General features: G+C 42.6%; 1 protein-coding gene across 2 annotated transcripts in view; it reads right to left on the bottom strand.

The window, feature by feature from the left end:
* Positions 1 to 17,629, bottom strand: part of ALK (ALK receptor tyrosine kinase) — an 816,801-nt gene that overhangs the window by 30,136 nt on the left and 769,036 nt on the right. For both annotated transcript variants that reach the window (XM_077341212.1, XM_077341222.1), the window contains 4 exons: positions 15,207 to 15,308; positions 13,596 to 13,748; positions 10,798 to 10,905; positions 6,110 to 6,296 (listed from right to left, as the gene is read on the bottom strand). In XM_077341212.1, the coding sequence (XP_077197327.1) occupies positions 6,110 to 6,296; positions 10,798 to 10,905; positions 13,596 to 13,748; positions 15,207 to 15,308 (550 nt within the window). The remainder of the gene's footprint in view (positions 1 to 6,109; positions 6,297 to 10,797; positions 10,906 to 13,595; positions 13,749 to 15,206; positions 15,309 to 17,629) is intronic.

The following is a 17,629-nucleotide window of genomic DNA, read 5'->3' as shown; positions in this document are numbered from 1 at the left end:
TTGGCACTGGCAGCCCTTCAGCAGAGGAACCTGCCAGCAAGCAGTGCCCTCAGCCTACTGGAGAGCAATACCCACTGTCAAAATGTAAACACCACTTTTACTGAGAAGGTCAGAATGATGTATTTCCCCAAAGCCACTTGATTATGGGGTACTTAATCACTGAACATGTGCCCCACTATTTTATAACCCAGAGTTACAAATGGATGAGGCTCAGTCATCTAGCTTCATGTTGTAAATCAGCCTCACCTTTTAAGATAGGGAAGATTAAAGTCTGTATGAGCTAAGTCCGTATGAACCACCTGTTTGGCCAACGTGCCACAGGTCATGTCCAAAGTATGATGAAGTTTTGCAGGATTGACCATATGACTTGGTGAGGATTTTCCAGCTATAGTTCAAGCTTGCCCCAACACTGCAATGCTCTATGCCATATGAGTGCAGATTCAGAGGGCAGATTCTATGTCATCCCATCTATGCTGAGCTCGCTTTCCTCCCCAAATCTCCAGGAATTCTGCAACTCAGCACAGACAATCCTATAGGCTCCTCCTCTCTTGTTGCTCCTAGCAAAGATAGCTCTCCCTGAGTGTTGTATCAAACTGATTATAATCACATCCTTTTGTGTGGATCGGTGCTCTTTTTCTCTTGCTGGCAGATGACAATTCAATCCTTTGATTCCTTTTGAAGGAGAAACCCTTTCATTCTAGGTGAGGTTTTCTGGTTTGCTGTCTTGTTCCTGCTATTACTAGAGAGGTAAAGCAACTCTCTGATTTTGGAGCTTAATTAAAACAGGAAATCATGAGGACCGAGATGGGACACATGACAACCAGAAACCTGCATTATTCATACTTTGTATAATAATAATAATTAAAACCACCTCATGAGAAGGAAGGACTCCCTGGAGAAGAGCCTAATGCTGGGACAATTGAGGGCAAAAGAAGAAGGGGATGACAGAGAATGAGGTGGCTGGATGGAGTTGCTGAAGCAGTAGGTGCAAACTTAAATGGACTCCGGGGAATGGTAGAGGACAAGAAGGCCTGGAGGCCTTCCTGTCCACGGGGTCGCGATGGGTCGGACATGACTTCGCACCTAACAACAACAACAATTCAAACACTATCTTCCCTATCTGGGTTGTTTCTGTTTTTGATGGACAGTGGCCTTGATACATATCTAGTTGCTTATAAAGAAGCATCTGTATTATGTTCATAGGTCCCCAATTTTATCCATGGCTCCTGTAAGAGATGTGTATGAAAGCTTGGTTGCATATTCCGATTTACTTAACTGCATCAGGGTATCTATTGCCATGGCAGTGCTGACTCTTTATATTGTAGGCTAATGCTGTGATTTAGTTTGTGACCTACACATTTTAGATCTGCAAATGGGAACATTTTATATGGTATCCCAGACTTACTTTAGAAGAAACTATGTGTCAGGTCTAAGCATTATTACTGAAGATACTGAACAATTTTTATAAAGTGGATTTCAAGATCAATTATTTAAAGAATTCAGAAAATGAGCAAATAAATAAATCATGCATCCTGTTAAAATAGATTTTCTCCTGTGTGCTCATTACACCAGTTTGGTGCCACTGCTTATTTCAGTCTATGATTAATAAAGAATGTTTTAAAAAACTGTTGTACATGCAGCAGTAGTCAAATCCCATGAGGAATTTGGATGTCTAGCAACACAATGTAGCAAATATGGGTCTCACTGAGTTGACAGCTCTGGTAACTCTTTAGAAATGTTTTGCTGAGGGTAGGGTGTATTAATCAGAGATGAAGCCTGAGATTTCACATGGAAAGGGATTCACAATTGGTTGGGGGGGGGGTATGAACATACAGAAGAGGACGGAAAGCTTTAAACCTCTAGGAAACTGCAGGGGGAAATGATCAAACTAAATACAAAGAAAGCCCAGTGCAAAACAAATAGCTTTCTCCCAAGAAAAACAACTGATGGAAAACAACACATCAATTACCAAAAAAGAATCTACCCCCTCAGACATCCCCCAATTATTATTCCAGACATGAACACAAAAAAATACAGAGGAGTGGAAGCTTTATTGTGCCTCAAAGGACCACTCCCAGGAGAAGGTGACAGATTTCTGAAGAATATAATAGACTGATTGTTGCCTTGAAAAATACATCTAGTGGTTTATAATTAGAATGTACACATTTGGAACATGGAAACATCAAGTTCTGCAGATGCTTACTTCCCAGGGCCTTTCCAGATAGTTTAAAACCACTCTTCTTACCTATGTGTTACATGGGGGGGGGGGGAGAGGGGGATGCAGGTACCGTTCTTTAAGAATATCACATTTTCTCAGGATACAGATGGCATTTTTTTTCAGCTGTGAAACACAGGTCTCTTAATTGTTCTTATGGTTACTACAAAGCCACTAGATTCAGCAGTGGTTAAGGTTGATGTCTTGGAGGCAATCAGACTGAGAATATAAGCCAGAATCAGCACAGGACCAGGTAGAATTCTATTACCCCCTGGTATCACAAGCCTGCCACTGAGTTCATAACTATCATACTGTCCTCTCAAGTGTTCTTCAATAATGACACTGCAAATCAGTAGACGTCAGCCTACAGCAAGGGTAGCAGAGAGAACATGGCATGAGAATCTCTTATGATTCCTAGTACCTTAACAGAAGTAATGCCAACCGAAATGAAGAAGGGCATAGCAATTATAAACAGGAGGGCCATGATGTTATTTTCATGTTCCTGAATAAAAGGGCCTGCTTATGATGCTACATCTAAGCAGTGATTGTTTACTCGGCTGGGATAGGAGAATGCCTAGGGAAGGGGTTGGGAGAATGCCTATTGCGTTCCAAGGAAGAAAGGTGAGATATTTATGTGTGAAGGACTGCCCTTTAAAATCCCATGTGCTGTGTAAAGTTGTGAAGGACTGTGAAGGGTTAATATCTCACAGAGTTAGAGAGCCTTGAGTGATAGGTTACTCAAAGGAATTTACTTGGTTAGTATGAGTTGAGCAAAAAGAAACTGCAGAACTGAATGCTCCAATGGAAAACTGGGAAGGTTGGCAGGATAAGTGGGTAGATCAGAGAGAAGTGAATTGGACTGCTAGAATGGCTAGGAGCCATTATAGCCTTACAGTGGGCAGATGCTGGCAGTCAGCTGTGTGTGTGTGTGTGTGAGGGGAGGTCAACACCCCTTCCCCCATACAGCCTGCCAGCCAGCTGAACTAGGGAGAGGCTTCTCTCCTGGTTTGATTTGGGCTGTGATTGATTGGAGGATATGGAGAGAAGTATCTCCTCAGATGAACTGCCTTTGGGGTTGTGCAGGTGGGTATGTAGTTCAAATCCCCCCCCCCACACACACACATGGGCCAAACTGATCCAGGGAGAGAATCCTTTCTCCAGAGCAGCTGGCTGTCAGGGCCTTGTTCAGTTGGGAAATTGGAACTGACCCCCCTGAAAAGCCCAAGCCAATCCCAGGGAACGAAGCCACTCTCCAAATCAGTTAGCTGTTGGCTTATGGGGAGGCTAGTCTGAACTCCCCCCCACCCCAGCTTGACAGACAGGCATGTAAACAGAAAGCCAAATCAATATTGAGATTCAGGTGATTCAGGTTTCCTGAGTTATTTCAGGTTTGGAGCCATCTGGAGTTGAAAAGAACCTAAGGGGTTTTTTGGGCGTACAAACCTCTGGAACCTCTCTTAAAGCTAATTTTGCCTTCTCTGGCAGCAGTTTAGGGAACAAAATGAAAAGAGAGTAAACTGGCTCAAGGAACAGCTGTTAGCATCTCTCTTCCCAACAGCTGATTTCCAGGGAAACCCTTTACATTTCAAAAGGGAGAGGAATGAACTGGCCCCAGACTTACAGGACCAGCATCGTCCCAGTTTGAGGCTTCTTTCTGCTGTTGGCAACAGAAGTGGCATAAGCAGCCCCCACTGCCAGATAATGGCAGATGGGGTCTTGGCTTCCCATAGTTTTCAGGGTAGCTGCTTCCTCCCCCTTGCCATGAGAGGACTTTATTTTTTAAGATCAGAAATCTAATAGGGTTATATTGCTATAGCAATATACCAATATGTTAATCGGGTTCTCTGAACCCACCCTTTCATTTAAAAAATAAGTCTCTAGTCCCTACCATTGTAGAAATATAAAGGAAAAGATTTATCTCTATAACCAAAGAGCCATTTGCCTGTCTCTCTGTTAAGAATGCTACCTTACGAAATCCCCCTTCTTCTACCCTCAAAGGTATTCAGATCCCTCTCCATTCATAAATTGGTTTTACTATCCTATCACAGACTATACTCCAAACTATATTGTACTGCAAACATACAGCACATTTCTGCTATGGATTGTTATTTATAGTAGACTTTGTGATCAGTAATGCCTGAAAGCTTACCATTAACATATCTTATTTTCCATTCCTCATCTATGTGCCCTCTCCCAGTCAAAATCTGCATGGATCTGCACAGATAAATAGTCAATACTGCTGTATTGGTGAAATTCTGAATCAATATAAATTCATTCACTCTGGGGGTCTTTCTGACCTTTAGTGCACATGTATGCATGGAACAACCGGTGACCCATTTACATTGTGAAAAAAAAACATGAAATTGTGTAAGCTGGGGTAACATTTCAGCCAGCTATAAGTCCAGATCTACAATGCAAGTAAAACATTTTCTCATGCCACTTGATTCCTAATAAGTTTGGGCTTAATGTTGCTGGCTGCCAATCATGTTGTCTGGTGAAACTTACTCCTGTGCTGCTGCACTGGCTGATGTCATGGGCATTGTCAGCAATCTAGGAACTGAGAGAACTTCCTAAAGGTCACTGCGCCAGATTCCAGCAGCACCTAAAACCTTGGGCAACTCAGCCCCAGTGCCTAAGCAATCTCGAAGTTTTCATACGTTTCGTTTTTCATACTTTTTGGATCATCTACAACAAGCAGACATTGCATTTCTTGCCTAACTGTCCAAATAAAACAAATTGTGAGCCTGTGAGCACAGTGGCTGTTGTACCAGCTGGGGATCCCTAAGCTGTGAAAATATCTGTCTCCCCTTGGGACACGGCAGAGGTAGAAGGAACCCTGGCATAAATGCAGAGTGAGAAGGGAGTCTAAGGAACAATTTTTGTTCATTCTGAAAGTATTAAGAGCTTCCTAAGAAAATCTAAAGCTCCTTTTACCCCAAATTCATCTTTTTCTGTAGTCTCCCAAAAAACCATTAGTATTTTAGTGCTTGGGCCACTTTAATGATGCATGAGAGATCCTTTTTCATTGTAAGAATATTAATATGACTGAAATGTCATTCCGTGGAACCATCTGATGACAGAATCAGGATAACAAATGTCAAAATACATGGGTTTGTTCAGAATGTAACCAATTTAACATTGCTATTGTCTGTATAGTTGTAATCTGTAAATATGTTTTCATTTTGTCCCCCTCGTATATTATCATTTATTTAAATACAAAGAAGTGTTTTCTTCTAAAATGAATTAAAAATGTAATCAAAATTAAAAACAAATGAACAAGCAAACTGTAGAAGACCCCAGCTAAAACCCATCTCTTCCACATAATATTTTTCTGGTAAGGGCTTGGAGGAGGAGTGTATCTCATGTCTTAAGTGCCACTCAGGGCTTAACAGCCACTCAGGGCAGCTGTCCCGCCCTTGAGTGCCCCCTCCTCCAACTGGCTTGCCTGTCTGTCCACCAGCCAGCCATCGCCTTCCATCCCCCACCCCTGATTACCCTCTCCTCCTTCTACTTCCCTCTGAGGCTTGAAGGCTGCAGATTCCTGCTGCATGAAAGCTTCCCCTGCCGGTGAGTTCCCTCACAGCTGCCTGCAGCTTTTCTAGGTCCTGGGGGTAGGGAGAGGCCATCCGCAGAGTTCTTCCAACCCCCCCAATCCAGCGCCCATAGTATTCATGAATGCAATGGGCTTGGCCCCTAATTTCTTATATTATCAGAATGGCAAATGCAAAAGACTATCTTAACTCCTGTAGTAATTTTTTATGCTTGTTTATCAGTCTTAGTATGCAACAGGAAAAGAGAAGTACAATGCATGTACTTGGCTCATGTGCATTTGTGTGGTAGAGTGCTGCAGAGCTTCTTTTGTGGTGCAGAGAGATGTCAGAAAGACTTGTTTACCTTATCAGAGAAATATTTTTCCGAGGCACCTCTTTGAGGTCACTAATAGAAGTGGTCTTTCCTGCAAAGCAATAATTGGGGTTGTAGTCAGTCATAATGGTGGAGGTGCGCAGCTTGCTCAGTTTGTATTCAGGACTTTGTAACTCCATTTGCATGGCTTGCAGTTCCTGATGTTTCCGGCGGTACACTAGAAGCAAAGCACAGTGAAGTTAGGGATGTAGTCTACTCAGTGGGATGGAGCTATTGTACTGCTTCCCATATCTACACATTCAAGAAATGTGGAGAAGTCTAAAAGACCCATTGTGACGCATCGATAGTTGGACTTCTTGATCAGCATCATCAAGTGCTAGCCAACTGCAAGATAGAGGGCTTGGGCACTCACCAACTGCACCCACCAATTGTGTGTTTGGTGTGTGTCAATTGCTGGGGGTCCTTTCTATAAACCTTTGAACCCTGGCATTTCCCTCAAAACATTTTCCTAGCATTGCCTTAGTCCTATTGAGTTTACACTGTCTCAGTGATACTGGATCTGCTGGGCTTGTGAAAATCCTTCAGTTTCTACTGCAGAGATTCTCAGGGCCTTTGATTCTGTTCTGCTAGGTATCTAGTGCCCTTGCTTTTTCCCCATTGGACATAATGGAGGATGGAAGAACCTTCTTTGGGGGGATGTAACTTGAACCCCATTAATTTAATCTTCACCAAACATGGAGGACAAACAGGAAAGAGTCAGCCTTGAGTTTGATTTCTCTAGCTTACAGTATCCATTCTATATACTCTTGAACCTCTTGAATCTGTCTGTCATTTTCTCAGAAAAAAATTCCCTGGGGCATCTCCTGGGGCAGACTCTGTTAATCCAATCCTCACCAAACTTGGAGGGAGGGTAGAGGAGCATCAGCTGGAGTTCCTCTGTGAGTTAGGTGTCTCTAGCACATGAGTGGAGAGCATTCTACTATATCAAGGTTGAGGGAGCTTGGTCTGTTTACCCTGAAAAGACAACTAAGAGGTAATATGATAGCCCAAGTACTTGAAAAGCTGTCATATACAGCAGGGGTAGTCAACCTGTGGTCCTCCAGATGTCCATGGACTACAATTCCCATGAGCCACTGCCAGCAAATGGGGCAGAGTAGTTTTCTGTTGCCCCAGTGGTTGGACCAGGAGCAATGTGTTGAAATTAATTCAAAATAATTTTGGGGTAACCATCTGGAAAGAGTTCCTCACAGAGCAGTTCCTCAGTGAAACAGGATTCCTTGGGAGAGGGTAGGTTCTCCTTCTTTGGAAGCTTTTAAGCAGAAACTAGATAGCCAACTGACAGAACTGCTGATGCTGTGAACTTGGGCAGATTGTGAGTAGGTGGTCAGGGAGGGTTGTGTCAGTGCTTGGCTCTGTAGCCCTTTCTTGCATACCCAGGGAAATGCCGATTGCCACTTTGGAGTTAGAAGGCAAATGTCCTCCGGGCCGGACTGGTAAGGGATTCTGGTTTGTGGGGACATCATCTGGGCAATGAATTGAGGTCATTATAGTTGTGAATTTCCTGCATTGTGCAGAGGGTTGGATGGATGACACCGAAGGTCCCTTCTAGCTGTATGATTCTATGAACCAAACAGGTTCATTAAGCCCCAAAAGTTCCTAACAGCCCATGGTGCACAAACTGGAGACACCACAAACCACAAACTGAATCGTCCAAGTTCATGCCCATCCCTATAATAGAGGTGCTATCTTCCTTCTCTTGTAACAAAATATACATCCCGGCATGGACTCTAGAAAGCCAAATCATTCATTACAGAGATATCTCTGAAGAATGCCACTAAGTTTTCCAGCTAGTTTTCTTTACTGTTTTTTCCTTAGACACTTTCTGACCTTGGAAGGATTTTGAAGCTTTTCAGAATAACTTTTTATGGATTCCAACCTGGTCTGTTCAGTCCTTGTTTTAACCTTTCAAGTTCCTATGGGAGCATTACATGCCTTGGAGGAAAATGCAGACCAGAATTAATTGGACATGCAAAAAAGTTACTTTGAAAAAGTAATTGGAGCTGTGTATGGTAGCTCCCACAGCACATTCCTGTCTCTGGGCACATTAACATGGTACTGTAGTAGTTGGATTATAGATTTAATTCTATAGAGTAGCATATCTGTTCTAACAGAAGTTTCTTGGGTGTAGGTGGATGGAGGTCAGCAACGCTGATAGTAATGTAAGTATGGATTTGAGAGACTATTATCGCTCCTCCACATTCTGCCTAGCCGTACTCATTTTTAATAACTCTTTCAAGGGCTTGAGAAGGAAAGGCAAATGTGGAAGTTCAGGATGGAGTGGAGGGAAGGGAAGCATCTAGAACAGAAAAACAGATTTATCTTTAGCTTCTAATAGTATGATTAACTGTAATTTGTGTGTAATTTGTTTAGGTCAGGAATGGCTTGATTTGGCTACTGGAGTTATTGTATCATTTTCTGTGGGTATACCCAATTTTATTCAAAGTGTGGGGAAATGCATTTTTATTTGTAAGGAAAAGAACTAGTGGCTTGGATCCAAGGGATTTTTTCAGCAGGTTGAAAGATTTCAATCTACACAGCAGGACCTTCTTGCCTTCCCGCTCCTGCCCCAGGGGCACATTTGGAACTTCAGCCAGAGGGAGTAAGTAGGGAAGTCCAGCTGTACAGGTTGAGACCCTTCTGTCTGCAGGAACACTCCACTGGATCCCAGGCAATGTATCTTCTTATGTAGTTCAGATGTAGTGTACTGAATTGTGATTTAGTTCATTTCTACACTTTCTTGGTCTCAGCCCTTTCCTCCCAAACCACATATCATCAGAGTACATATGCTTTTGCACTGGGTCAAGGGTGGCCAAACTGTGGCTCTCCAGATGTCCATGGACTACAGTTCCCAAGAGCCCCTGCCTGTTGGCCATACTGCCAGGGACTCATGGTAACTGTAGTCCATGAACATATGGAGAACCACAGTTTGGTCACCTCTCCACTAGGTGATGTTAGATTTTACTACAGCCCTTTATCTGTAATGATGGTGACAACTCCCTCCCCCTTCCCAGGCTCAACTACTAATACCAAGACCAATGCCTCAGGGGGGACTATTTCAGGAGGAGCCTGATCTTTTGTGAGCAGCTAGATCTTCCATGGCCTGGCCTCAACCAAAAGCCTGGTGGAAGAGCTCCATTTTACAGGCTCTGTGGAACGGAGAACGTTTTGACAGGGCCTGTAGCTCTCCTGGGAGTTCATGCCACCAGGTAGGGGCCAGGACTGAAAAGGCCTTGGCCCTATTTAAGGCCAGGTGAAATTCCCTTGGGCTGGGAATCTCCAACAGATTCATACTCAAAGCCCTGTGGGGGTCATAAGGAGAAACATTTTCTGTTTCTTCACAGCAGGTCCTCAATGATATCTTTGGGCCAATAGCATATGAAAATCATCTAACAGAAAAGTGGTAGTGAAAGAGATCTTAATTCTTCCATCCAGTCCCTGACCTCTTGCCATCCCATCTATTTCGTGATGGATCCTGATTGGATACGATTTTCCCACCTGAGTTGCCGATAATTCTGTTGAGGCTTTGATTGCTTTCTGGATAGAGAGATGACCCAGGCAGCTGATATAATCACCCTTAAGATGATGTACCATTGACATCTGCTTAACTGAAATAGATGGATAACTTTCAGCTTATCTATCCCAAGGACATGGACAAGATCTTTGGGCAGGTGAGACCTATTGTCTGTGTTCTCAACCCTTGCTCTTCTTGGCTGCAAGAGGGAGGCTAACTGAATGGATAAGGGAAGTTGTAAATGCTTTCTTGCAAGGGAGAGTATACTCAAAGAGTCCACAGTTAGAGCTGTTCTGGAAAAAAAATCCTCCCTGAGGATTCTGTTGATTTTCTGAACCGGTGTTTGGAGTCAGCAATGGACTGGATGAGGGTGAACAAGCTGAAGCTTAATCCTGATGAGACATAGGTTCCCTGGGTTAGTGGAAAGGCAGACAAGGGACTTCAAATTCCTCTGTCTTGAGTGGGGTTATACTCACCTTGAAAGCCCAAATTTGCAGCTTGGCAGTCACCTTAGAAAACCAGGTGGCTGCTGTGTCTCAGAGTGCATTTGTCCAGCTGGTGCATTCCCTGGGTCTATTCCAACCTTACTTATATCTAGACTGGACTGTACTAATGTGCTGTACTTGGGTCTACTCTTTAAGAGGGTTCAGAACCAATAACTAGTGCAGAATGCTGGGGCATATCTGAAAGGCCATCTTCTCTCTTACATTCCTGCACAGGAATTAAGATTGCAGGGAGAAGCCCACCAGACAGTCCTGCCAATAAAAGATGCTCATTTGGTGGGTAGATTGGGGGGGGGGGCTTTTCTGTAGCTGCCCACAAATATGAAGCCTCTTCCCCAGGGAGGTGCAGCTGGTCCCCTTCATCAATCTTCAGGAGGCAGCTGAAGACTGTATTTGAAAGCTTATGGAAACAACAACATTTGGTATTTGAGGTGCTGGAATTCTATATGAAACTGGGTTACTCTGCATGTCAGATGCAACTTGTATAGATCACTTGATTCATATCAACATTAAACAACAGAAATTTAAAACTTCCATAATGGTAACCTGATGGTGTTAAGTCAGGTGGCAACTTAGGCATTAGAGTGCATCATGTGCTGCAGCGTTGCTGCTTTCCTCACACCCTGAGCCTGGAAGAAACTCACCTATCATAATCCCTGAGAAGGCAAGAATGAGGGCAGCAACCAGAGCTGATGTTACTACAGACAAGACCAAGGACAGAGGAGGACTGTTATCAGGCAGTATTGGTTCAGCTGGAAAAGACAAAAAACACATTGAGCATTTCAACTCACCTCTACAGCACCAGGATTAAAAGTGGCCACATGGTCATGCACCCTCATATCTATCATAGAGGAGCCAGGAACATCTCAAGGAGCAAGAGGTCAAAATGGCTGGGCTAAAGCCACCCGCACTCCCACTGTGTTGGAAAAATAATTCTGCATCCAGGAAACCCCAATTGAACCCTGGGGGAGTTGCAGTGTATCGAACAGGATAATGAAGCTTCACCTCCTGAGCATACCTGGCCTCAGTCAGCCTCCTGCATTTTCAGAAGCATTACTTGCAATTTTAAACCTATTTTCCAAGTCACAAATGATAGTAATTTTTTTTAGAAAAATGAAAACTTGTGCTGTCAGGATGTAGAACTTAATTATTTGTGGTATGTGCTTTGAGTAATTCTCATGTTACAATAAACACATGTGTACTGGAATGGGTGATACAAACCTAACAAGTATTAATGCAGTGAAAGTACACGAGCTCTTTCTTCTCACTCTGGTTTGGGAAATTCCTGGAGATTTGGGGGGGGGGTGCCTGGAAAAGGCAGGGGTGAGAAGGGACTTCATTGGGGTATAATAAAGAAGAAGAAGAAGAAGATGGAGTCCACCTTCCAAAGCAGCCATTTTCTTCAGAGGAACTGATCTCTGCTGTGTGGAGATCAGTTATAATGTTGGGAGGTCTCTACATGCCCACTGGAAGCTAGCAATCCTATTACAAACCGATGTACATACATACAGGCAGGATGTATGTGCATTCACTGAACATATGAACAGGGTAATGGAAGCCACATATAAAACACTTTGCTTTGGTATATTGTAAAGACTATACAGAAGAAGAAGAAGAAGAAGAAGAAGAGTTAGTTCTTATATACCGCTTTTCTCTACCTGAAGGAGGCTCAAAGCGGCTTACAGTTGCCTTCCCTATTAGTCTATTAGTATAGACTAATGACGGTGTTAAATTTTGGTGTCTGTGCACACATTATATTTTAGGATGCATCCATTTTTAAAAAGTCTACATCTTAAAAAACATGATGTTTAAAAGCCATCGCATTGTATAGGTAGACATGAGAGAGTTGCATGTTACAGAACTGCATCAGTTTCCTGGTAAGTGAAGATTTCACAAGAAACCTGGATTTGCACTGAAGAGATAAGGCCGCTCTCGGCATCATACCAATTAGCTACCAAGGAAAACATGATGACTAGGAAATGCATTCCTGGTAAAGTCAGAACAAAGTGTATAACATGTTGTAGACTGCATACTTCATGTTAACTGCTTTTTTCAGCATTTCCTACGACACAGAGTACAGGAGGAAGAGCTATTTTTCCTACTTGTGCTTCAGTGCAGGGGACTTGTGTTCTGGGAAGCAGAACACTCCTTCTACCAAGGCTGGAAGGATGGAAGATTAGATGGCTGGGCAGATGGCAAGTATATCTTTGAAGTATGGGCAGTTGAGAACACGGTTGCTGGTTTCCTGTCCTGACACGAGATGGGCCACAGCCTGGTGCACGCAGTCTTCCTCTTCTGGACAAATAATTTATTTCTGGCGAGAATGTATTTTTAGAAAAATATTTCACAGTCCTTTCCCTTACTCTGCTATAGCACAGACTCATTCTAGATGAGGCTGACAGATGCTTTGATTTCTAGCCCGGCTAATTTAAACATTTTCTCTCTTCCAGTTTTTTTTATGGCTTTGCTTTCATATCCATTGAGTGCCCGTGTTAATTTCCTGATAGAAAACCATCTGTTTCAATGGCTTGCTCTTAATTGAGGAAAGTGGAACAATGAGCCATTGGAGGTCACAGATCCAGGAAAGCTGATTACAGCAAAGGTTCGCCTGCATTTTTGTGCAATGCAAAGGCAACAGATGGGATGAATGGGAGGGGATGAGACAAGATAGGAAGGCAAAAGACACAGTATTATCTCCCACATTGGAATATAAGATTTCAGAGGCAGGAACTAATTTGATCAGATATATTATGATGTTGAGAGAGAGGCAAATATGCACTTACGGTTGAGACTTCATGTTCTGAGCTCTAGGGCAGTGGTTTCCAACCCCCAGTCCGGGGACCGGGACCAGTCTGTGGATCAGTCAGTACGGGACCGCAGCTCCCCCTCGTCCTCCTCCCCGGATGCTGCCTCAGGGGCTGCCCGGCCATTCTGTCGCCAGCTCACCTTTGGTGCTCTCCAGAGGTCGCCATGGCTGGGGGTCCCCCTTGGAGTGGCACTGCGCAGCTGCTGCAGGCAGCGACCCGCAGTGGACGGCAGGAAATCAGGGGCGGTGGCGGGAAAGCAAGTGGAGCAGTGGCCCAGGTGGCGGCGATGTCCCTCAGCAAAAGACTACCCCCCCTCGGGGTCTCAGTAAAACTGTCAAGCGTTGACCGGTCCCCGGTGATAAAAAGGTTGGGGACCACTGCTCTAGGGAACTATTACCTAAACTAATCCAGGTAGCAAGTTATATGCACTTTCATACTGGGGATTCTCAAATAATTGCACTGTAACAAAGGCCTGTTTCCCTGGGGCTCTGTATTGTAGTGCCCTTGATATAATGACTGACTATCCTTTCAGTGAGTTCTTGCTGATCTAAGACATCGTATGTAGACATGAAATCGCAACACATTCTGAATGCCACATGAAGCCCAAAGCTGACCCTCCCTGTCAATTCTCTTACCTATGCAAGAATCACCATCATCTGCCAACATATACCCATGAGCACAACTGCAAATAATTTCCAGGGTCTTTGGATCCACGTGGCACATGTCACTATAACAGTGGCTACAATTTACATGCAGCCTAATGTCAACTTCTCCATGTCCTTCTGTCACTAGAGAACATTCAGAGGGAAAAGTTACTTATTTGCATGGGAATTGCAAGTCAAAAACTCACATAAGACAATGTACATAAAGGACCAAAAAGGGATAATACCAAACCACCCGCTGAACATCTCCTGTTCTCTATATGTGCCTGTAATGTCTAACTTTGCATATCTTCTATCACTGTAGAGTGTACATACGATTGCAACATCCAGAGGCTACATATGAATGGTTTCTACCACCAATGTTCCATGCAAGTGCACAGAACAGAAAGTGTCCCCCATCCCATGATGTCTTGTTTGAAGCTACCTACCAGTCGAGCTAACTAGATTTCATTAGAGACCGAAATACTGCAAATTACTATTTTCAGTGGGGAAATAATTTTCTGTGGGGTTGCAGATAAGCGATTATATAGTATTTATTTAAAAACATTAACACAATACAGGGAAAAACTGATTAAGAAAATGGCAAAAAATCAGCAAGCAACCCACAATTGTTTTTTAAAGATTTCCAAAGGCCAAAAGAAAAAGGACTGCATAAGGCGAAATAACAAATAGTTCCAATAATAAATAGAAATGAAAAAAACAAACAAAATAAGCAGAAGAGCTGTTTTTTATACCCCGCTTTTCACTACCCAAAAGAGTCCCAAAGCAGCTTACAAACACCTTCCCTTCCTCTCCCCACAACAGACACCCTGTGAGGTAGGTGGGAATGAGAGAGCTCTGACAGGACTGTGAATACTCCAAAGTTCGCTGCATGTGGAAGAGCAGGGAATCAAACCCAGTTCTCCAGATTAGAGGCTGCCACTCTTAACTACTACAGCAAGCTGGATATTGCAATGATCGAAACAGGCAAACCAAATTTTGCATCAGGTGAACAGCTGCATAAAGAGAGTTCCTTAGGGCAGGGGTAGTCAACCTGTGGTCATCCAGATGTCCATGGACTGCAATTCCCATGAGCCCCTGCCAGCATTTGCTGGCAGGGGCTCATGGGAATTATAGTCCATGAACATCTGGAGGACCACAGATTGACTACCCCTGCCTTAGGGCACAGGAGAAAAAGACATGCCCTTAGTGGCTGACTACCACTGACTACTGGCTGACTACTCCAATCTGATGATGGGTGCATCCAGAGATAATCTTAAGGGTCTCTTAGCTATGAAACCCTTTGCTCATGACTTCAGCGTCAGATAATGCAAATGATTAGGACTGGAAATTGGGAAGGGTTCATGAAGTAGACAGGGAATGTATGTATGTACTGCTCTGTACCCATGAATTTTAGAAAAGCCACAATAGGATGGTTTTTCAAAACTATGAGTATTGTTTTCTTAGGAGACCAGACCATGTGAATGTTGGAGAATACACAGCCTTCCCCAGGAGACAAGGTTCCCATAGTCAGTATTTCTTTCTCCAAACTCCAAGTTTTTTGCAAGCACAGAATGAAAATAATTCCCTAGTTGATGAAAATACCTTTTAGAGCTGGGGTATACAATGAACCGTATTTGCTATTAATAAATGACACACCATCCTCTCCATCCATCTCTGGATCATTAAGTTCTGCTGCATTGCCACCTATGGACAACAGGAAAATATCTTAGAATATAGTTATATTGCTGAATTAAAAACATAAATAAAAGAATAATGAAGCATTTGGGAGGCAAATAAAGTCTGCTATAAGATTTCATGGGCCAGAGACTGCTTTGTCAGATGTTTGAGTGGTCAAATCTATCTGCCCTGAATCTAGTAGATTAAACTTATTTTTGTCCAAGTGATGCCAAAAGGCACAAGAAACAGCAGAAAGTACATTACACTACCATGCAGAAACATAAATACAGAACCTACTAAAGTGAATGAAAGATTCAGTTAGCGTGGGTGTGAACCACTTCCAGCCAACTTACTCTCTTTTCATGTATAGATACTATTTTAACACAGGACAAACAGATAAGTCTCTGAGCAAAATAAGAAGGGCATAAATCACACATTTAAGATAGTAACAGAAGCCCTTGAAAACACAATTTCTTCTTCCAGGACTATTTATTGCAGGTTTTAAGGTCATCTCCAGAAAGGTTCAAGTGGGAATACAGTGTGAGGGTGCTGAACCAGAATTCATCAGCAAATTTTACTCTATGGACTAAAAGTCAAAAAAGTCAAAAAAAAAGTCTTTCATTACAGAAAGGAAGTGTCCGTCTTCAGGTGTGGTTTGTGTACACTATTGATCTTGCTATATCTATTCATGGAGGTGCATCTGATAAAATGGCTTCTGACCCATGGATGAATATACAGTAGTGTCCCTGCAATAGGCTAACATGACAACCACGATGGAATTTGTCACCATAGGAGGCAAAAGCATGGTGCTAATAATCTCTATTACAAAATAGGGAGCACCTGACTGAAAATTCATCTGGCAAATTCAGTTGAGTCTATAGTGGATCAAAGTTTAGTGTGCCTCTAGGCTTTCACTTCCAAGGCTTCAAGTTTAATAAGACTTGTGGTATTAATGAAGCACCGGGCATGAAAAATTGCTATTTGGGGAATGCTACACCATAAATCTCCACATAGTCATTTGGCTGAAAGATTGCAAAACGCCATGTACAAGAAGTCAAGCCTCCATACAATAAACACAATGACCAGATTGCTTTTCTTGTTTTTTCCCATTTGCTCATGGGCAACCATCTAGAATAGAGGAATACAGATTCTCATAACCATTCTGAGATGGTGACAGATATTATGGAGCCACCCAAAGGTCATTACATTTAGACTCCAGCTTATTACTATTACAAATTCCTTTCTAATCACTACTAACTATTCCCGCCCAATTCAAGCAACTAATCCACCAATTCTTAAATTCTCTATTTTACACTAGGAAAGTTAGAAAACTCAAAAAGGTACTTCTGCAAAATTAAATAATCACATGTTATTTATAGGCAGTACACATTAATAAACATAACAGTTAACTTTCAAACATGAATAAATTGCTTTCTTACAGCAAAAGGTAGGGTTATGTGCCCATTTAGGGGTTGCAATGGATGTGATGAAGACACCAAAAAATCATTTTATTATAACATGGTAACAGGTCATCTGAATGCCTTGTCAATTCTCAGCATTGTGTTGAGAACCAGTTTGCCAAGTTTTGGGTTAAACGTGATTTCACATTTTTCAGAATGTGGCAAGTACAATTTAAACATGATTCCAAAATGTGTCACATCACTGAAATAACCAGTCACAAAAACACACAAAATTACCTGATGATTACTTCACCACAACCAGCCCCGTTTCCATTTGTTCCATGGTGTAGTTAAAAAGGAAACTAGTAATTTTAAAAGTGGGAGAATACCCAAATATTGAGAAGATTTGGGGTGGCAAAAGAGATTAACAACAGAGACTTTTTAAAGGTTACTGTTGATTGGAACCTAGTTGCCAAGAATAGCGGTTTAGTGTCTGACTGATGGCTTTAAGGCCTGTGGCAGTTGGCCTCCAATGTGATGTGGTGCTAGCTGCCCAGGAAAACATCAGATATTAGCAAGAGAACCAAAGACTGGCTAAGAAGATTGACAAAAATTGAGTCCAATAGCACCTTTAAGACCAGCAAAGATTTATTCAAGGCGTGAGCTTTCATGTGCATGCACTCTTCCTCAGACAAGATGGAACAAGGTTCATAAGAGTACAGATATAAAGCAAAGGTAAATTAGTGGCAAATTAGTAAACTGTCATAATACCCAAATTATGCAACATGATCATTCTTTGCTAATCAGCTAATCAGTCCTTTTGAGTTCAGTTGTAGTTCACAAAAAGATTGGAGAAATGAAACTGTCCTTGATGAGTCCTGGGTATTCCACTTTTTTGAGTGTTATAATAACTTGCATTTCTGCAGTCTCCTTTTCTAGTCTGTTCTT

Source organism: Paroedura picta, chromosome 1 (assembly GCF_049243985.1).
Source record: "Paroedura picta isolate Pp20150507F chromosome 1, Ppicta_v3.0, whole genome shotgun sequence".
NCBI lineage: Eukaryota > Metazoa > Chordata > Lepidosauria > Squamata > Gekkonidae > Paroedura > Paroedura picta.
This window is presented reverse-complemented; position numbering and strand designations above follow the sequence as displayed.